The following is a 23,408-nucleotide window of genomic DNA, read 5'->3' as shown; positions in this document are numbered from 1 at the left end:
TAGCTTGTGATTGATGATTATATAAATACTAGCTGTTGCGCGCGACTTCGTACGCGTGGATTTGTATATTGGTTATATATTCTACATTAGCTTAGAACATTGTGCAGCAAAATATTGCAGTAGAACGGGTAATCATTAATATTATACAACGCATGAGACTCGTCTTTCACAACCTACGAAGTTTCTAGCCCCTAACTAAATAAAATTGTTTTCGATATAATCTCTCTCAACCTCCTTAGAAGATTTTCATGTCCTCTATTTAATAAAACCTACTACCTAACTAACTATTTATGAAGTTTGAAGTTCCTAGCTTTGAATTAAATTTGAACCCTATATACACTTTCCACCCCTTATGAATTTTCAAAAACCCTGAAATTATTATTTTTTCGTTTTAAAATAATACCTTTTTACGAAATTTCAAGTTCCTAGCTTAAAATAAAATTTGAACCCCGTACAAATTTTCAACCCCTTTTTAACCCTGTTAGGGGATGAATTTCACAAAACGCTGAAATTACTTTTCCTGTCTTCTAATAATATCCCAAAATACAAAGATTCAAGTCCCGCGCTCAAAAAATTTTTTAATATCCATACAAACTTATAACCCCTTTTTCACCACCTTAGGGGATGAATTTTCAAAAACGCTGATTTTTTTTTTTCTTGTATTTAAATTTAATATATTTTTGCAAAGTTTCAAATTCCTACCTTAAAATAAAATTTGCACCCCAAGACGAACTTTCATCCCATCTTTAACTCCCTTAGGGGTTGAATTTCCAAAACTGTTGCAATTACTTTATTTTGTAATCGGCTATTATGCCTTCCTAAGAAGTTTCAAAGCATTTGTTATGGATTCAAACTTTCAACCCCTTTTTAACCCTGTTAGGGGATGAATTTTACAAAACGCTGAAATTACTTTTCCTGTCTTTTAATAATAACCCCAAATACAAAGATTCAAGTCCCGCGTTCGAAAAAATGTTTGATATCCATACAAACTTTCAACCCCTTTTTCACCACCTTACAGGATCAATTTTCAAAAACGCTGAAATTAGTTTTTTTTGCGTTTTAATAATATATCTTTTGACGAAGTTTCAAATACCTAGCTTAAAATAAAATTTGCACCCAATACAAAATTTTAACCCTTTTTTAACCCTGTTAAGGGATGAATTTTACAAAACGCTGAAATTACTTGTATTGTCTTCTAATAATATCCCTAAATACAAAGATTCAAGTCCCGCGCTCGAAAAAATGTTTGATATCCATACAAACTTTCAACCCTTTTTTCACCACCTTGGGGGATGAATTTTCAAAAACGCTGAAATTAATTTTCTTGTATTTAAATATAATATCTTTTAACAAAGTTTCAAGTTCCTAGCTTAAAATGAAATTTGCACCCCAAGACGAACTTTCATCCCCTTTTTAACTTCCTTAGGGGTCCAATTTCCAATAACGTCGCAATTACTTTATTTTGTAATCGGCTATTAGGCCTTTCTAAGAAGTTTCAAAGCATTTGTAATGGATTCAAACTTTCAACCCCTTTTTAACCCTGTTAGGGGATGAATTTTTAAAAACGCTGAAATTACTTTTCCTGTCTTATAATAATATCTACATTATACAAAGCTTCAAGTCCCACACTCACAAAAATATTTGATCTCCATTCAAACTTTCAACCCGTTTTTCACCACCTTGGGGATGAATTTTCGAAAACGCTGAAACAAGCTTTCTTGTTTTTCAATATAATACATTTTTACAAAGTTTCAAATTCGTAGCTTAAAATAAAACTTGTACCCCATACAATCTTTCATCCCCTTTTTAACCCCCTTAGGGGTTGAATTTATCAAAATCGCTTCTTATCTCTTGTACACTTTATAAATGCAACCTAGTGTGTAAATTTCAACTTTCTAGCTTCTGTAGTTTCGGCTCTGCGTTGATGAATCAGCCAGTCAGTCAGTCAGTCAGTCAGGACACTTGCATTTATATATAAAATGTCATTCAATAGAATTTGCTAACTATGTAAACAAACCGCCATACTAAAATTGACACTAAATGTCAAATTACTAGTAACTTTTGTTTACATAGTTCGCAAGTTCTATTGAATGACAGTTTATATAGAAGATAGATTTCTACATAATGGTAAGACACATAATTATATTAAATATATTACCCTAAAATGGAGACTGTGTGTTAGATTTCAGTTGCTAAACAAAATTGTGCCATAAGTAACGACTACTAACTTACGACCTTTAAATTTATGGCTGTTAAGACGATAGTGGACGACCATTGCACTTATCCATACAAACGTAGTACCTACTTTCCCAATAAAAAAAACCATAGCTATGCCCCTCCGATTATATTTTTTCGCTTTTCCATTACCTTATTCATGAGTTAGAGCGGTTTCGCACTACGTCCGATCCGAATCCGATCCGAACCCGTGAAAATATGATCCGTTGTAGCCGTAGAACTATTTCTATGGTACGCACTATATCCGATCTCCGTCATCCGATTTCTTTCCGTCATTCTAGAATCTCCATTCCGGAGAAGATTTTTGACGGACCGAAGTAGCCTTAGTATTATTTGTATGAACGCTCGCGCACTGCGTCAGAGTTAAAGCCAAGCTGCGTACGAGCAGAGAGGCAGCGAGACGGGCGGGGTATGCGGCTGGGTGACATGAAGTTTAGAATATTTTTCACCCATATATTCACGGGTTCGGATAGGACTAGTGCGTAAGCGAATATCCGAATTCGGTCCAAGTTAGACCCATATTTTCACGGGTTTGGATAGGACTAAGTGCGTAAGCGAATATCCGAATTCGGTCCGAGTTTTCTAGAGCCATATTTTCTCGGGTTCGGATCGGACGTAGTGCAAAACCGCTCTTAGGAGCGAAAAACAGCGTTTTTATGGAGAAGCGGATACATGACTTGGTTCCCTTTCCTCTTGAGTAACGTAAAATGTAATGCTGTAAAATTTTATTTCAATAAATGTTAACATGGGTGCCGCATTGCTTTTCTAAATTACGCAGGCGCTGGATTGTCTGATTAAGTCAAACAATACGCCCTCGGGTAACAAGTGAAAGTCACTAACTAACATCATTGAAATTATTGGACAATAAACCGTGTTACAAGTGTAATAAAGTGCATTGTTACTTAATTTTTTTGATAGTAATTAGTGAGTTTTACTTGTCACCCGACGATATATTACTTTTATATTCGTATTTTAATAACCTAACGGTTAGGTTAGGTTAGGTCCTAACCCTTAACTTAAAGGATTATATTTTATTTTTTTATCATATTAACTCATTTGACGCAAAAACCTGCTACCCTTGGCCGCTTTTCTTCAACTAAACCGCTTGCCTTCAGAACAGAGTTGTGAAATAGAGCATTCTACGATCGATGCATTCTACTCATAATTGTGTTCAATTAAATTTTTTACACTTAATTACTAGACGATAACGTTACTAGGTAGAATGAGCAATTTTTTGCAAAAAAATAATTGACCTGCAACAGGTCTGAAGAAGTTAATAGTGTTAATAAATTACAATAACCGTGGACAATGAACGCGTGTAAGGTAGATGCAATTAAGTAATACATACCTAACACCTTTTTAGGGTTTTCTTATGCCGGCTGTAGACCTCTCGCCGACAGTCTCGGGGGAGAAGTCCTCGACGAGAGCACACCATGTAAACTCTCGTTGCGTCATTTGAACAGCGGATATCGGCTACGATGTTCCTAGAAACTGCCGCTGCCGTTGCTCTTTTAGTTAGAGGGCAACTAAATGAACGGAATGTACATGCTTGGTCTCGTTTGCCTCGCGAGAGCGAACGAGATCCTTTGACTCGGCCGCAAAAAACCGACACGCGACCGAGACGCACCGAGGCGAGACAAGGCGAGAGTATCATGTACACTCTCGTTCTCGGTCTGCTCGGGGTGTCTCGCCGAGAGTGTACAGCCGGCATTAGGGTAACATTCCATTTCTGACCGCAGCTGCACTACTACTGGTACTGAACGCGTCGCTATTACTGTCAATTTCCATAGTAAAATGAACAGTAGTTCAGCTGCGGTTGGAAACGGACTGTGTCACCCTTAAGGTTAGAGTTCTTTATCGTGGTCTTGATAATATAAATAGAATGCATTTACGAGCGAAATGCACGGGCGAATGATAAGCAAATGACTTCATTTAGGTATGGTTAAATGTGCTGCGTTATGTTTTAACGTAGGTACTTATTTTAATGGCCGGTGGTAATTTAAAAAGCAGAGTGGACCTGAATATTTCGGTGCTTAGATAAAAACAGTATTACCTACAAAAAATTTAGATTTCTATACACTTCAGAATTGTTACGCATAATATTTATTTAAAATTAACTTAACTATTCTCATGTCATTTTGTTAAATGTCATAAAACCTCGACCTAAGACTTTGTTATAAAAAAATATTTATTTTGTACGGAAAAAATATACAGGGTGCCATTTGAGTCTTGATCAGTAATATGTTTTTCTAACTCCATAAACAACGAGCAATTTAATGCCCCTACTCTTACTAAAATCAGACAAGATTTTTTAATTTTTTTGTTTATTTTTTGTCATTTATTTAACTTTTACAAGTGGCAATGCGGTATTTAAACAGCTTTGTAAGATATTTCAAATGAATAATTAAGTAAATTTTATTTCTAACTGGGACAAATGTCAAAATTGATGTCAATGACAGTTCCGATTCAAAGAGGCAATTCATTTTACTAATTTAAATATCTTAATAAGCCGTTGTAATATCCTAAATCCACTTATAAAAGTAAAATAAATGACAAAAAATAAACAAAAACTAAAAAAAATCTTGTCTGATTTTAGTAAGAGTAGGGGCATTAAATTGCTCGTTGTTTATGGAGTTAGAAAAACATATTACTGATCACGACTCAAATGGCACCCTGTATATTTATAAGAAATACTAATAAGTAATTCCGTCCCAAATAGTAATGTAATGTAGGTAGTCACATTTAGTCGTGAAATTCAGGCCCTAAAATCGTTATGTAAAGCTTCTTATGACAATACTTCCGTAATAGGCCGTGGACTGGACGCAAGCGGTGCGCGGCGCCGGAGAGCGGCAAATCAACGGCCGTTCATACATTGGTCGAGTGCTATGTTACAATTAGGGATGTACCGACTAGTGGCCGACTAGTCGGGAAAGCCGACTATCCGGCCTCATTGGTAGTCAGCGATTAGTCGGCAAAAATGGCCGATTAGTCGGCACCACAGATAAAGCAAATATCACGATTTGTATTGAAACCAAGCGTGCCGACTTTTTACCACCTACTGTGACGTCACAGCCGCAATTTAGTGATGGGAAACCCTAACCGATTCAAAGACACCGATGTCCCTCTGCCCCGCTACGATTCAACTGTTTTGCTCATACTCATAGATTTTATATCTGCGGTCTCGCTCGCTCACTCCCCGCTCCCCCGCGAACCACGCCAAAAATCACAAATCGATTGTCATGAATGACATCGATTTTCTGACAGACGAATGATCTTCTTCCCAACTTTTCCCTTCAATGAAACTGGTATTTTCAAAATCTATGATGTGGAAAACAAAAATAATGAACGTTTTTTTGAAACACGGTAGTAATTTATAAACATACTAAACGTATAAACATATATTCGTATATGTTCAAATTACCCTCCTTTTTTAATACTAGATAATATCATTCGTCTGTTCGAAATCGAGTAATCGATTAGAATCGATTATTGATATTGTAGAACGAACAACACTAGTCGCTAAATTTGACGGACGAATGAGATATGGCCTGTACCACGAAGTCGAAGCGATGCGCGACAGTATCGCTAGTTCCGATATTCATCGACTCTTTAACACGCAACGTCAGATCAAACGCTCAAAGCAAACGCGCAATGTAATGTAAATATAGTTTTGTAACGTTAATCTATAGTTACTTAGTTATATTATTGGAAACACAACTTGGAATACTTAAAAAATTGTTTTAAAATGAATTTACGCATAATATCATTTTAAAATTACTTACCTGTGATAGAAAATATGTCCTTGCCCTTGAGTGCTTGCAATTTTTGGGCTGTTGCAGTTACTTATCACGCAACGAGGCATTTTTTAATTTTTTACAAACTACCGGCTGCAACAACTGACGCGCGTGGACTGTCAGTAGCGACGGTCAACCTCGACGATTCGTCGGGGTTCGGACACGCGAAGTAGATGCATTTGCGTCATCTAGGTATATTTAAGTCTGTGGTCGGCACTTTATAAGTGACAGAAAAACAGGGCAAAAAGAAATAAACAGGGAATATTTACCATAAGCTTTCACCTAGGTATTTTACCCAAATTCCTATTTAGGGTGCTTACGAAAACTTTTCTCCGAATTATTGACCATGTGGTCGCTTTCTTATGTCCGATTGTCTGCCTGGTTGTCGTATGAAATATAGCCTTAGGATTTATTTTTTGTTTTTATCGTTACTATAATATGATGAATAGCGCGACGAAAGGGGTAGAACGATTGTTTTTTAAGAGTATCTGAACCGAACTTAGTCGAATCTAAAGATCTGGCCGATTAGCCGACTAGTCGGCCGACTAATCGGCCATCCGAGTCAGTACATCACTAGTTACAATACCTATAATCTATATTAATGGCTTAATTTGCCGCTCGCCGCGCCGCGCACCGTTTGCGTCCAGGCCACGGCCTTAAAGGGAGCCATTGACATTGTATGTCTAGTTTATACTTTTTTCCATTCCATTTTTCTCATGCTATTGCCTTACAATAGGGCTTGTTATACATAAATAGTATCAGGAAATTAATCTAATTCATTTACCGCAAAGTAAGACTCTTGTCTAGTTGTTGTGACACTTTGTTGCTGTTTTTTTTTTAACTTTATATTAGTTATGAAAACAATTATAATTTTATAAAAAATGACGTGGTTACTTATACTGCTGGGATTATGGATTTGGTGGATGTCTGGATATAAACGTAGAAAAAGACTGAGGCAAATAGCTAAAGAGCTGCCTACAACTATTCCAGCTTTGCCGCTGGTAGGCCAAGCGTATATATATATTGGGAATGATGAAGGTAAGTAAAAAACCGGCCAAGTGCGAGTCGGACTCGCGCACGGAGGGTTCCGCACCATCAACAAAAAATAGAGCAAAACAAGCAAAAAAACGGTCACCCATCCAAGTACTGACCCCGCCCGACGTTGCTTAACTTCAGTCAAAAATCACGTTTGTTGTTTGGGAGCCCCACTTAAATCTTTATTTTATTCTGTTTTTAGTATTTGTTGTTATAGCGGCAACAGAAATACATCATCTGTGAAAATTTCAACTGTCTAGCTATCAATCACGGTTCGTGAGATACAGCCTGGTGACAGACGGACGGACGGACGGACGGACAGCGGAGTCTTAGTAATAGGGTCCCGTTTTTACCCTTTGGGTATGGAACCCTAAAAAGGAGTGTATAGGGTCGGCGACGCGCATGTAACACCCCTGAAGTTAGAGGCATCCAAAAGCTACGCCGGCTACGGTGACTACTCACCATCATGCAGGCTGTATGCTAGTTTGTCACAGTCGTGGTACTAAAACAAGACTAAAGTGATCCCATAAGTGTTTCTTGTTATTTTGTACGGAACACTAAAAATAATTAATTTAGCGGGGTCTTCTTAACATTCGACAGACTATAACCATAATATCACGTGATCAAAACCACACGCTTCTTCCCAGTGTTGTTTTATTGTTAAAACTAGGTACGTATATACTTAATGAAAAAATCTGGCAGTGACCACTAAGCTATGATTTGGTTGGTATTATTACTATAAGGTCTGTAAAAGGTAATTCATGTTTCAGACAGAATGAAAGCCATCCAAAGGCTTGGACGAGATGCCATACAACAGGGCGGGACCATAGCATATTGGATGGGCCAAGAGTTGGCCATCGGTACGTTCCATCTTCATTTTTTTATGATTGCTACATTATTTTAGAGCCTTAGGTTCAGTTTACCCAACTCTACCAATTTTTTTAAAGACGGTAGTGGACAACCGTGCGAAATCGCCTTTCCATACAAACGTAGTTCTCATTTTCCTCTCTGGATATTAACATTATTGAAAATATTTTGACATAATTGAATGTAGGCATATCATTATAACATCCGCAGCTACCTACTTAAAATGCCCCTTCGTATAGTTTTCTGGGTTTTTTGTTTATTATTAGAATAGGCTACATGACTATTTTTTTTATGGTATCAATCGATCGGGTTTGTTTTTAGGATCAAATGTCTATATGGGACCCATTGCATTAAAGTAGCACAAAAGTCAGAAATTGTAGTCAAAGTCCGACAGTCGCACTTCACTCGCGAAACGCCCTATACAAAACGGACAGAGGCTGTGACGTCATCGCCCATCTTTTAGTATGGACAAAACAAGAAAATTGCGTTTTTGTCGGTGAAATATTGCGTTTATGTATATAGTTGCTGTACAATATTTTTTTGGATGAAATATAAGGAATAGAATGGTACCCTTACTTTTATCGTTCTTGGAAGTTAAAAAAAACTTAAATTTTGAAACTTTCAGGTCCTGTAATTTTGTAATTTTTCAATATTTTATTTTAATATCCACATTATTGTGATAAATTGCTCGTTTGCTATCTATTTTACTAGATTTTGTTATAAAATTCCACATGTGTCATCATCCCTATTAGGGGTAAAAAAACTAATTCTTATTTAGGTGTCGCGGACCCTGTGGTAGCAGACTTGCTTCTAAAAAACTGCCTGTCAAAAGATGAAAACTTGATGCGCATCGTACGCACTTTCACAGCTAATGGAAGCATTACTGCTCCAGGTAAGTCAAGACTTTATGTTGTTATAAGTATTATACATAGAATCTAAAGATTTTAAATCTGCTGATATTACATTTTAACTTAAATAGTAGATAATACTTACGACAGCAATCATCATCTTCCTCGCGTTGTCCCGGCATTTTGCCACGGCTCATGGGAGCCTGGGGTCCGCTTGGCAACTAATCCCAGTAATTGGCGTAGGCACTAGTTTTTACTTCACTTCCGACAGCAATATTGAGTTTAAATCTCTGAAATTTTGTTTATGAAATGATTAATCCACTTTGGCTTGATAATAATTGAATACCTAACTTAAGTACTTCGGTACTGTGTTAATACAGACTAATTTAAATTGAAAATTCTTAATATTATCGAATTATTTGAAATGCATCACTATGCTGAGATTCAACTAGGCACTTCCCGCCATAGACGTCAAATTCCTATGAAAATATGACGTTATACATTTATAAAAAATTCACACTGACTTCAAAGTCCGTGCAGCTTGCATGGACTCTAAAATATCTACTACCATATACAGTTCTAAAATTAACCCACCAACTTAACACATTCAGTGCCAGCGACTCGCTAGGGTAGTTCACTGTTCGTAGGCGCTTTTCGCTACATACCGTTTTTCCCGTGTTATCGGCTACGCTCGTAGAGCGTAGCTCGCGCTGGCACTGAATGTGTTAAAATCGTGCAAATATTTCATAGTGCACCTTTGGCGGCCGCGCCGTAAGATCCTCTCACCAATCTTTAGCCTGAAAAACCTGCACGCCTTCGTTGAAGTATTCGTGAAGCAGAGTGCCATGATGGTGGAACTCCTGCGTCCTATGGCGGGGGCCGGCGACTTTCCCATTTGGAATTACATGGCTACGTACACCTTCGACTCTGTGGCAGGTTAGCTGCTAACCTGTAATATAACTGCTGCAGTTCTATTTGTAGTGCTTTCGGTACGATAGAGATCGTGAATCGGCCTTACCTACATATTTTTGGCACTTTGTTCGTATCGATATTTTCAGACGTGACTGTACGTAGATTTACGATCTCTATCTACTGCCGTATCCGAACTTCAAGATATTCACAAGAGACGACACGTACTAGATCCATTCTAAATACGTTATAGTTTAGATTTCAACTAGTTCTCTTTTTATTATTATTATTATATTGTTTAATACACTAGCAGCTGAAAGCTGATGCGTGTATATCACTGCACTTGTTTTTTTTAACGATTAATGTTCATTTTTTGTTGTTTTAAGTGTTTGTCTTTTGCAGCCCAATTCCAGCAACCAATGTCACTTTTACGATAGATCGTGTTAGATATCTATTAGATGTGAATTAGATCTCTAAGTAATATCTTGTGGAAATCGTTCAAGAGTATCTCCAGAATCACGGAAATGTCAAATTTGACAGGTTGGATTTTAAACATATCGTTATCGTATCTTGGCGATGTCTAAAAGATATCTAATAGATGTCTATTACAAAATCCGAATCGGGCCCATAGTCTCTACACACCTTTTTAGGATGCCAATGCATTAGGATGAACAACAAACTTACAAATTTGTATTTTTTTTTATAGAACTTATAAGTTTTTGGCAAGTAGGTAGGCCGCATTCATACTTTCTATGTAGACCTTTGGGATGTTAGTACCCACGTAACGTGTGTAGGTAATTATGATTTATTCATGAAATAACTAAAACCTATTAGAAGAACAAAAACGATACCTAACAAAGACAATAAAAAGAAGATGTGAAAGATTCTCACGTTTCATTGTGGTGTTTACAAGAACAATGAAAAAAGGCTTAATAACTGAAATGGTCTCGATAATAACAAAAAAATCATTGAGAAAAAAGTATATAATTTTTGCCTTCTATTAAGACCAGTTTCATAAATGTACTCTTGCCTATTGTTAGGTACCCAGTAAGTATTCAAATTGCCTTCTCGTCTGAAACTGCGGTATCGTCTTGGGTCGTCCCATTCGTTGTTTGTCAAGTGAATGAATGGGACGGATATCGAATGGAATGAATATCGAACGAGACGAATATTTAACGAAGCCTAAATAAGAAAAATACGAAATTAGAACACGACCAAAGGCGATAGGACGAATAACGAATGAGACTAAAAAAATAAATTGACTAACATCGAACATGCCCAAAGAAGATGATGACGAATACCGGAATGAGCCGGAATAAGAAAAAGGCAAACAACAAAATATAACCAAAGATGACAAAGACCACCGATGAACTTGACGAATGTAGAATGGGTGACAAAAGCAGAATAGGACTAATTTAAGAACTTGACAAAAAGTGAATGGGACGACCCAAGACGATGCCAAAAAAAGGAGATTCGACCTATGATAATACGTCACAAACGTCTTTCTTTAACTTTATCAAGGAAATTGACAGTGACTGCGCCCGCATCAACACCACATCACTAATGCAGCTGCAGTTACCACCCAAATGTCTCATCTACACAATCTTTTACTGTTCACTTATGATAATATATTTTTTATTTCAGAAACCAATTTAGGCGTAAAGTTGAACTCACAGAAGAATAGGGACCACCCATTCCTGGGGGCATTCGACAGATGTGGCACATTTATGGCCGAACGAATGGTTTCACCCTGGCTTCATCCAAATTTCATCTATCGCATGCTGCCAAGTTGGAGACAGTGTATAAGTTGCGTTAACTTAATTGACAATTTTTTAAGTGAGGTGAGTGAGCTTACCTACATTAGAAGTTAAAAGACATAATTACTTATAATACGAGTACTTATTGAAATAAACTGACCTATGTAAATCTCTTAAGAACAAAATTACCGCCTTGTTGTATGAATATTACTTATCGACGTTTATTGGCTTAAATTTGCTTTTGGTTTCATACTTCTTTTCCTTCTGACTCATATTTTTACTAAAAAGTCTGATGATCTGATGAATCAGTATTTTTTAAACTGTTGTCAGTTTAGGTACCTACTTATTCTGGGTGACTTTAGTTTCTGTTTTCTTGTCTTCTATTCACATCATTAAAATAGGTAATGGCTTAAGACTTAGTTTGACTTACTTTTTCAGATTATAGTAGAAAAAAGAAAAGCCTTAAACAGGTTATGTGAAAAGAAAGAAAGTGGTAAGTGAAAGCAAATGTTTTAGTTGTTTGTCTTAGCATACTCGTATACCACCAATCATGAAGATTTCTCATGCTTCTGGCAGTGATTTAATTTTATCTGTTGATAATCTTTGCCAGTTTAATTTAATACTACCAATTAAAAAATACTGACACGATGTAAAATTGGTGTTAAATAAATAGATCTATTGATTAGACGCCAAAGCAATAAAAAGTTCCAAAGTCGAAGTGTCGAGACATTACAATTTAATTTTAGATGCTACGGCACCAAAGATGATGCGAACCTTAGTGGAGTTGTTAATGGAGACGCCAGAAGAAGAAAAGAAGTTTAACGACACAGAGCTTCTAGAAGAATCGAAGGTGATCATAGGTGCAGGCACTGACACATCAGCCATAGGAGCGTGCTATACTTTGCTCATGCTCGCCCGCCATCCCAATGTCCAAGAAGCTGTTTATAAGGAGTAAGTATGCCGTTTTTGTAGTTTGGGTTAGGTGCTTGACAAAAATGGCAATGATTAGATATATGTTGGATACAAAGATTAAATTGGGCCAAGGAAAAGGGCGTGCTACAGTGGGTGAAAAAGACTTTAAGAATAAGCAGAAAGGATAAGTAGTGGAAATTGAAAGAGGATTGTAGAGCGTTTTCTTCCTTCTGTAAGCGATCGACAGCGATGTAGGTATCATGACTGTGGAGTCAGGCAAGGCCACAAGGCATAACAAATATTCACAAGCTGTCACCTAGATAATAATCATTTCAGAACATTATTATATTTTTAAGAAAATATTTTCGAGAACCCTGTCTTAATGTCTGTGAAGTTGGCATATCAAAGTCCAGCAGATCACGTTTTTTTTGGAGTTCTATTAGCATGCACCATAGTTCTAGAGTTCCTGATACTTTTTAGCAATAGTTCTGGCGTTTTTATCGTAAAAACCAATTCTATGGAATTTCACAAAATGATATGCTAAGTTCACACACTAGCATATCATTTTGTTACTAATGGGATGAAAAAAATATCCTAGCCTCGACACGTAGTAACAAAGAGTTCCTGACACAAAAAAAGCATCTCTGAGAACATTAACTACAAATTTTATCTATTTGTGTAATTATGTGATATGCTAAGTTCACACGTGCTATGCTGAGGTTATTTAACAACGCACAGACGTATATTTGGTTCCAAACGAAAGCTCTTGCTCTATTGATTACAGAACTTAGGAGTTCTCGGTTTTAAATCAAGCGAGGAAGCAAAAAAAACATAACTTTCATAAAATTCAAATTTAAAAATTACACGTTCTATATACAAAAATATTTTTAAAAGTTCTAAGCGTATTTTTAATCTAAAATGATAGCTGTGTATTTAATGTATACAGAACTTAAGAGTGCCTGGCCCTAGTGTGACAGTTAAAGTGTAGAAAACCATTTTCTTTGAAATTTTGACATTTTTCAATATAGAGACATAAATTGCTAAAATATTTTCAGGAGACTTAGGCTTGAATTTGCTCTTGTATGATAACTGTGTGTCTGTAGTATTAAAACAGCGGAGTTCCCGGCAATTGATAAACATTGAAAGCGAAATAAAAATTAAGTTTGAAATTTCGTTTTAGCCACATTACAGGTGTGCTATGCTGAAACATTTTCAAGATATTTAGGTTTCAATTAGGTCTTGTATGATAGCTGTATGTTCGTAGTATATTAAACAGAGGAATTCCCGGGAATTCATTCACTTTGAAAGAAATTAAATGTTAAGGTTGAAATGTCAATTTTGCCAAAACACATGCGTGCTATGCTGAAATATTTTCAGGAGATTTAAGCTTGAATTTGGTCTGGTATGATAGCTGTTTGTTCGTAGTATATTAAACAGCGGAGTTCCTGGCAGTAGATACACAATGAAATGTAAATAAAAATTAAGGTTGAAATGTCGATTTTGCCAAAACACATGCGTGCTATGCTGAAATATTTTCAGGAGATTTAAGCTTGAATTTGGTCTGGTATGATAGCTGTTTGTTCGTAGTATATTAAACAGCGGAGTTCCTGGCAGTAGATACACATTGAAATGTAAATAAAAATTAAGTTTGAAATTTCAATTTATCCAAATAACATGTGTACTATGCTGAAACAATTACAGGATATAATACTTGAATTTGGTCTTGTACGATAGCTGTGTGTCTGTTGTATTTAAAACAGTGGAGTTCCCGGATACTGATACACATTGAAAGATAAATAAAAATTTAGTTTACAATTTCGACTTATCTAAATTCTTCCAAATTACAGGTGTGCTATGCTGAAACATTTTCAGGAGATTTAGGCTTCAATTAGGTCTTGTATGATAGCTGTATGTTCGTAGTATATAAAAAAGTGGAGTTCTCGGCAATTGATTCACTTTGAATTAAATGACAAAATTAAGTTTGAAATTTCGACTAATCCAAATTATTCCAAAGTACAGGTGTGCTATGCTGAAACATTTTCAACATATAATACTTGAATTTGGTCTTGTACGGTAGCTGTGTGTCTGTTATATTTAAAACAGCGGAGTTCCCGGATATTGATACACTTTGAAAGAGAAATAAAAATTAAGTTTAAAATATCGTCTTCTCCAAATTTATCCAAATAACAGGTGTGCTATGCTGAAACATTTTCAGGATATAATACCTAAATTTAACCTTCTATGATAGCTGTGTGTCTTATGTATTTAAAACAGCGGAGTTCCCGGATATTGATACACTTTAAAAAAGAAATAAAAATTAAGTTTAAAATTTTGACTTATCCAAATTATTCCACATTACAGGTGTGCTATGCTGAAACATTTTCAGGATATAATACTTGACTTTCATCTTGTATGATAGCTGTGTGTATATAGTATTTAAAACAGCGGAGTTCCCGGCAATTGATAAACTTTGAAAGAGAAATAAAAATTAAGTTTAAAATATCGTCTTATCCAAATTTATCCAAAAAACATGTGTGCTATGCTGAAACATGTTCAGGATATAATACTTAAATTTGGTCTTGTACGATAGCTGTGTGTCTGTTCTATTTAAAACAGCGGAGTTCCCGGCAATTAATACACTTTGAAAGGTAAAAAAAAATTAAGTTTGAAATTTCGTTTTAGCCACATTACAGGTGTGCTATGCTGAAATATTTTCAGGAGATTTTGGCTTCAATTAGGTCTTATATGATAGCTGTATGTTCGTAGTATGTAAAAAAGTGGAGTTCTAGGCAATTGAAACACTTTGAAAGAAATGACAAAATACTGTTTAAAATTTCGACTAATCCAAATTATTCCAAAGTACAGGTGTGCTATGCTGAAACATTTTCAGGATATAATACTTAAATTTGGTCTTGTACGGTAGCTGTGTGTCTGTTCTATTTAAAACAGAGGAGTTCCCGGCAATTAATAAACTTTGAAAGAGAAATAAAAATTAAGTTTGAAATTTCGTTTAAGCCACATTACAGGTGTGCTATGCTGAAACATTTTCAGTAGATTTAGGCTTCGATTAGGTCTTGTATGATAGCTGTATGTTAGTAGTATGTAAAAAAGTGGAGTTCTTGGCAATTAATTCACTTTGAAAGAAATAACAAATTTAAGTTTGAAATTTCGACTAATCCAAATTATTCCAAAGTACAGGTGTGCTATGCTGAAACATTTTCAGGATATAATACTTGAATTTGGTGTTGTACGGTAGCTGTGTGTCTGTTCTATTTAAAACAGCGGAGTTCCCGTATATTTATACACTTTGAAAGAGAAATAAAAATAAACTTTAAAATATCGTCTTATCCAAATTTATCCAAACAACATGTGTGCTATGCTGAAACATGTTCAGGATATAATACTTAAATTTGGTCTTGTACGATAGCTGTGCATCTGTTCTATTTAAAACAGCGGAGTTCCCGGCAATTGATACACTTTGAAAGAGAAATAAAAATTAAGTTTGAAATTTCGTTTAAGCCACATTACAGGTGTGCTATGCTGAAACATTTTCAGGAGATTTAGGCTTCAATTAGGTCTTATATGATAGCTGTATGTTCGTAGTATGTAAAAAAGTGGAGTTCTCGGCAATTGATTCACTTTGAAAGACATGACAAAATTAAGTTTAAAATTTCGACTAATCCAAATTATTCCAAAGTACAGGTGTGCTATGCTGAAACATTTTCAGGATATAATACTTAAACTTGGTCTTGTACAGTAGCTGTGTGTCTGTTCTATTTAAAACAGCGGAGTTTCCGGATATTGATACACTTTGAAAGAGAAATAAAAAATAAGTTTAAAATTTCGACTAATCCAAATTATTCCAAATTACAGGTGTGCTATGCTGAAGCATTTTCAGGATATAATACTTTTATTTGGTCTTGTACGATAGCTGTGTGTATATAGTATTTAAAACAGCGGAGTTCCCGGCAATTGATAAACTTTGAAAGAGAAATAAAAATTAAGTTTAAAATATCGTCTTATCCAAATTTATCCAAAAAACATGTGTGCTATGCTGAAACATGTTTAGGATATAATACTTAAATTTGGTCTTGTACGATAGCTGTGTGTATGTTCTATTCAAAACAGCGGAGTTCCCGGCAATTGATACACATTGAAAGAGAAATAAAAATTAAGTTTGAAATTTCGTTTTAGCCACATTACAGGTGTGCTATGCTGAAATATTTTCAGGAGATTTAGGCTTCAATTAGGTCTTGTTTGATAGCTGTATGTTCGTAGTATGTAAAAAAATGGAGTTCTCGGCAATTGATTCACTTTGAAAGAAATTACAAAATTAAGTATGAAGTTTCGACTAATCCAAATTATTTCAAATTACAGGTGTGCTATGCTGAAATATTATCAGGATATAATAGTTGAATTTGGTCTTGTACGATAGCTGTGTGTCTGTTGTATTTAAAACACCGGAGTTCCCTGCAAGTGATACACTTTGAAAGCGTAATAAAAATTAAGTTTGAAATTTCGTTTTAGCCACATTACAGGTGTGATATTCTGAAACATTTTCAGTAGATTTAGGCTTCGATTAGGTCTTGTATGATAGCTGTATGTTATTAGTATGTAAAAAAGTGGAGTTCTTGGCAATTAATTCACTTTGAAAGAAATAACAAATTTAAGTTTGAAATTTCGACTAATCCAAATTATTCCAAAGTACAGGTGTGCTATGCTGAAACATTTTCAGGATATAATACTTGAATTTGGTGTTGTACGGTAGCTGTGTGTCTGTTCTATTTAAAACAGCGGAGTTCCCGTATATTTATACACTTTGAAAGAGAAATAAAAATAAACTTTAAAATATCGTCTTCTCCAAATTTATCCAAACAACAGGTGTGCTATGCTGAAACATTTTCAGGATATAATACCTAAGTTTAATTTTATATGATAGCTGTTTGTATGTAGTATTTAAAACAGCGGAGTTCCCGGCAATTGATACACTTTGAAAGAGAAATAAAAATTAAGTTTAAAATTTCGACTTGTCCAAATTTTTCCAAAATACGGGTGTGCTATGCTGAAACATTTTCAGGATATGATTCTTGAATTTAGTCTTTTACGGTAGGTGTCTGTCTGTTATATTTTAAACAGCGGAGTTCCCGGCAATTGATACACATTGAAAGAGAAATAAAAATTAAGTTTGATTTTTCGTTTTGGCCACATTACAGGTGTGCTATGCTGAAAAATTTTCAGGAGATTTAGGCTTTAATTAGGTCTTGTTTGATAGCTGTATGTTCGTAGTATGTAAAAAAGTGGAGTTCACGGCAATTGATTCACTATGAAAGAAATTACAAAATTAAGAATGAAATTTCGACTAATCCAAATTATTCCAAACTACAGGTGTGCTATGCTGAAACATTTTCAGGCTATAATAGTTGAATTTGGTCTTGTGCGATAGCTGTGTGTCTGTTGTATTTAAAACACCGGAGTTCCCGGCAATTGATACACTTTAAAAGCGTAATAAATATTAAGTTTGAAATTTCGTTTTAGCCACATTACAGGTGTGCTATTCTGAAACATTTTCAAGAGATTTAGGCTTCAGTTAGGTCTTGTATGATAGCTGTATGTTTGTAGTATGTAATAAACTGAAGTTCTCGGCAATTAATTCACTTTGAAAGAAATAACAGATTTAAGCTTAAAATTTCGACTAATCCAAATTATTCCAAAGTACAGGTGTGCTATGCTGAAACATTTTCAGGATATAATACCTAAATTTGATCTTGTACGATAGCTGTGTATCTTATGTTTTTAAAACATCGGAGTTCCCGGATATTGATACACTTTGAAAGAGAAATAAAAATTAAGTTTAAAATTTCGACTTATCTAAATTTTTCCAGATTACAGGTGTGCTATGCTGAAACATTTTCAGGATATAATACCTAAATTTGATCTTGTACGATAGCTGTGTGTATGTAGTATATAAAACAACGGAGTTCCCGGCAATTGATACACTTTGAAAGAGAAATAATAAATAAGTTTAAAATTTCGACTTATCCAAATTATTCCAAATTACAGGTGTGCTATGCTGAAGCATTTTCAGGATATAATACTTGAATTTGGTCTTGCACGATAGCTGTGTGTGCTATGCTGAAACATTTTCCGGATATGATTCTTGAATTTGGTCTTTTACGGTAGCTGTGTGTCTGTTATATTTTAAACAGCGGAGTTCCCGGCAATTGATACACATCCCAGCAAACATTATTGGTCAATATTCCGAGAAAGGCACCTATTTTAGGTAGCACAATTTAGGTGACCAAAATGAGGCACCTCGAATCGACGTCGAGTCGACGTCGTGCACGACGTGCCGCGTAGTTTAAATGTACTAATTTGGTTATCTTTACCACCTTTAGACGTGGTGGTGATATATTTTTTACCATATAATTACTCTGCGAGGCAATGTTTAGATGAGACGCGATGATGAGAAAAAGAGATACAAACATTACGCTTATTTATTATTTTCACTCGGAAACAAAATGTCTGACAAGAAAACAACTTGAAGTTTTGCAATGATAATGGCGGCCTTAGTGGTCATGTAAAATAATTTAGGCCGATTACGCAGATGAAGAACGATGAAATCTAGTGCGCAGAAAATTTTTTCGTGCAGTATGTTAGGTTTACATACAAAACTATCGATGGGCTCTCGAAATATTTAACTTTAAAATATTTTTCCAAACTTAATTTTTATTTCTCTTTCAACGTGTATCAATTGCCGGGAACTCCGCTGTTTCCATCCATCTATTTTTACCGTCTGATCTTACACCATGCACTCAAAATATGAGAAATTGGGGTTATAAAACTTTTACGTGTGGGGTCAATGAACCCATGTGGGGTTAATGGCCTAACAAGGGTTCATTAACATGACCATAAGCGCGGTAGGATGATTTAGGTTAATATAACTTTTAAAAGTGCATACAAGTTGGAGAACTCCGCTGTTTTCTATATTAATTAAGGACACACACTGCCGTATTCGAACTTCAAGATATTCACAAGAGATAGAACTATATCGCGTTATATATCAAATGAAAGAGCTCATTGTTAGGATCTCAAATACATTTTTTTTATAATTTTATGATTAATAGTTTAGCAGTTCTTCAAGAATATATGCAATAAATGACCATTCCCCGCCTTATCTCCGAAACTACTGGGTCTAACGTTTTGAAGAAAATACACAAAATAGTTCTTTACCTATAGATGACAGGAAAACCTATTAGAAATGTGCAGTCAAGCGTGAGTCGGACTTATTTTAATTATAAACTCTAAATTTAAAACGGTAATAGGTAATTTTTAAGAAATTTTGTGATCATTATTAGGTTTAATAGTGTTTAGCAAAACTAATTTCATTTTTTATGGTAAAATAATACATAATAATTAATTAAATTGTTTTTAATAATAATATATTTATGGTTTTTATCCAATTTTATTGAATGGATCCTTATTGCATAATTTAAAAAAAAAACGAGAGTCTATGAAAAGTGTATTTTTATGAAAAGGATCCAACACACATTTGGTCAAATATCTCGACAAATGTTGCATGAAACTGAACAATGTATCTATAAATATATAAAAGGCGAATTGGCTCGTTTTTCATCCAAACACATAGTATAAAAAATATCTACCAGTATAGAGGAATACCGATTCAAACTTTAAACTGCCATAACTTTTGTTTAACTTTTTGTAACTACGTCCAATTGAAAATCTTAATTTACATTAAACTGCCACAAATTTAATTAGTTCCTCGTCATAATAATCTAAAAAAATACCAATAATTTGTATGTAAAGAAAAGGTACCTTGTGGTTAAGTTACATGATGAGGCATTGATGATGATGGAAAAGTTAGGATAGACTAATAATATTTTGGGGTTAAGATGGTATAAATCGTCTATTTCTTATAAATAATATATTTTGGTTGCCATTGTAGACAAGCGGCTTTGAGGTTCGATGACCTCAGATATTACCTATAGGAATGCGTCGGGTATTGGCATTTTTCAGCAAACCAATGGCAGATTTCTTGCATAAGACTGAACCAAATGAAGATTATTCTAGTTAAGAAAGACTTGACGAGAGTAACTTTGGTATAATAGCAGGCTACTCGGATTTGTAATGTACGTTTATAATATTGGCTAGGCCCCCCGACCAGAACTGAAATTATCAAATTAGTTTTTCTGAATGCAAATACACTTCTCTACCAAACTTCTTTTCTCGTATTGACTAGTTCTTTTTGGGAATTTTTCAATTACATTTCCATAAGGTACCTTTTCTACTAAACTTTGAAACGACATTACTAAGCTTATAAGTCACTTATAACAAAAATAGAAACAGGTAAACAAACGTTAAGCATTTAGGTTTCAGATCACACAATAAAAAGAAATTGAGCATTTTTTCACCTTTTTACAAAACATTGAATATCTCCGAAACTAGAAACGCCCATAAGGTACCTTTTCCCGTGGGACGTCACAAATAGATAAAATTTGTAGTTAATGTTCTCAGAGAGCCTTTTTTGTCCATCCATCCATTTTTACCGTCTGATCTTGCACAATACACTCAAAATTCGAGAAATGTGGTTATAAAACTTTTACGTGGCGGGTCAATGAACCCATGCGGGATCAATGACCTAACAAGGTTTCATTGACATGACCATAAGCGCGGTAGGACGATTTAGGTTAATATAACTTTTAAAAGTGCATAAAAGGTCGAAAACTCCGCTGTTTTCTATATCAAGGACACACAGCTATCATACAGGACCAAATTCAATTCTAAATCTCCTGTAAATATTTCAGCATAGCACACGCGTAATTTGGCTATATCGAAATTTCAAACTTAATTTCATTATTACTTTCAAAGTCAATCAATTGCCGGGAACTCCACTGTTTTATAAACTACGAACACACAGCTATCATACAACATCTAATTTAAGCCTGAATCTCCTAAAAATATTTCAGCATAGCACGCATGTAGTTTGGCTGAATCGAAATTTCAAACTTAATTTTTATTTCTCTTTCAAAGTATATCAATTGCCGGGAACTCCGCTGTTTTAAATACTACAGACACATAGCTATCATACTAGACCAAATTAAAGAATTAAATTCTGAAAATGGTTCAGCATAGCGCACTTGTTTTAAGTGTACTCATTAAAAGTGTAGCAATTGCCGGGAACATCGCCGTTTCCATCCATCCATTTTTACCATCTGATCTTACACCATGCACTCAAAATTCGAAAAATTGGGGTAATAAAACTTACGTGTGGGGTCAATGAACCCATGTGGGGTCAATGACCTAACAAGGGTTCATTGACATGGGTGTACCCTTGTTTTGTCGACAAACTTTTCATCGAATATTATTTCATCGACAACGATTCATCGAAACATTAGTACTCGTAATATTCTTTGGCGTTATTTTGTTTCATATACTACTTATTTCAATTTTTCTTACTGCGTAGAAATACTATTCAATGAATATTACTTGATCGCTGATTCGTTTCAAATTATTTTAATTGACTCAACTACTAAACATTGAAATTCATTTGTTTGACGTATTACTTTAATAAATTTTTATATGTATATACACATTTATACATTTTTCTGTTGTAAGAATTTTAAAATGATGTATATAATTATCTCATACAAATATGTATAATAAAACTAAGTAGGTTTCGGTCAGGTTAGATTAGAACTGAGAACCCACACAGAAACGAACGGTTTTCAAAGTAGGTTTAGGTTAGGTTAGAACTGCGACCACGCAGAGAAACGAACGGCTTTCAAAGTAGGTTTACGTTAGGTTAGAACTCCGACCCCACACAGAAATAAACGGCTATCAAAGTAGGTTTAGGTTAGGTTAGAACTGCGACCCCACACAGAAACGAACGGCTACCAAAGTAGGTTTAGGTTAGGTTAGAACTGCGACCCCATACAGAAACGAACGGCTTTCAAAGTATTACAAATATTAAATAAATATGAAATATTACAAATTGAAATAATATTATGCGTAATAAATTTTATTAAATGCAATCCAAAATTAAACAAGACAACCCGTAAAGAAATACCACGATATAAACTATATGCATAATAACTCGAGTACCAATTAAAAGTGCGAGATTTAAATTTACTAGTATCGATTCTTCGACGCAATGACTTGTCGATGAAATGAAAATACTTGAAACGTTGTCTTCGAAATAACATTCGATGAAATGTCTGTCGGCAATTCAAGGGTAAACCATTGACATGACCATAAGCGCGGTAGGACGATTTAGGTTAATATATACCAAATTTCAAGAGTCAGTGTATAAGCGACATAATGGGACATATCAGACTTAAAACCCACTAGAGTAAGACCAAAGAAAGTCTGCAGCGCTAGATTAAAAGTAGTTTTTAAAAATCAGTATGCGACAACACCACAGAAAATGGATTAAATAGTCTTGATACTTGTGAAATTACTACCATACTTTTGATGTTATTAACCACAATTTGCTGTTAACTAAGCTGAGTCTGTACGGTATCGTAGATTGTGCACATAAGTTGTTCACTTCGTTTTTGTCTGACCGTAAGCAGGTTGTGAAAGTGACAGCGAATGGAAAAATAATGACATCGGATGTTGGTAGCGTCAACTTAGGTGTTCCCCAGGGGTCAGCGATTGGAAATACGTTATTTTTATTATTCGTTAATGATCTTCCGTCGGCAATCACAAGTGGCACTCCCGTACTTTTCGAGGATGACACGACAGTCGTCGTGAGGGCCGAAACCCATGACCTGCTTGCGGAGATAATTCATGATGCATGTGAGCAGCTGCAACTGTGGTTCTCATCAAATGGCCTACTCTTGAACGTCGCAAAGTCTAACGTCATGATTTTTTCCGGTCGTGACACTAGGGTGCCTTTGTGCATTGCCGATGGTCCAATGTCTTTGTGTACTGTGAGCAAATTCCTGGGCTTTACAGTTGACTCGAATCTTGGCTGGAAGTGTCATGTTGACCAATTATGTAATAAGTTGAGTAGTGCTGTCTTTGCCATTAAA

The 23,408-nt window shown here is 35.1% G+C and overlaps 1 protein-coding gene across 1 annotated transcript in view; it reads left to right on the top strand.

Moving 5' to 3' along the window:
* The first annotated feature begins 6,824 nt into the window (after window positions 1-6,824).
* LOC134650206 (cytochrome P450 4C1-like) overlaps window positions 6,825-23,408 on the top strand; it is a 43,170-nt gene continuing 26,586 nt past the window's right edge. The window contains exons 1-7 of the mRNA XM_063505145.1: window positions 6,825-7,067; window positions 7,835-7,924; window positions 8,710-8,823; window positions 9,530-9,715; window positions 11,333-11,529; window positions 11,884-11,938; window positions 12,192-12,396. Coding sequence (XP_063361215.1) covers window positions 6,911-7,067; window positions 7,835-7,924; window positions 8,710-8,823; window positions 9,530-9,715; window positions 11,333-11,529; window positions 11,884-11,938; window positions 12,192-12,396 — 1,004 coding nt within the window. The 5' untranslated portion in view covers window positions 6,825-6,910. The remainder of the gene's footprint in view (window positions 7,068-7,834; window positions 7,925-8,709; window positions 8,824-9,529; window positions 9,716-11,332; window positions 11,530-11,883; window positions 11,939-12,191; window positions 12,397-23,408) is intronic.

Source organism: Cydia amplana, chromosome 8 (genome assembly GCF_948474715.1).
Source record: "Cydia amplana chromosome 8, ilCydAmpl1.1, whole genome shotgun sequence".
NCBI lineage: Eukaryota > Metazoa > Arthropoda > Insecta > Lepidoptera > Tortricidae > Cydia > Cydia amplana.
This window is presented reverse-complemented; position numbering and strand designations above follow the sequence as displayed.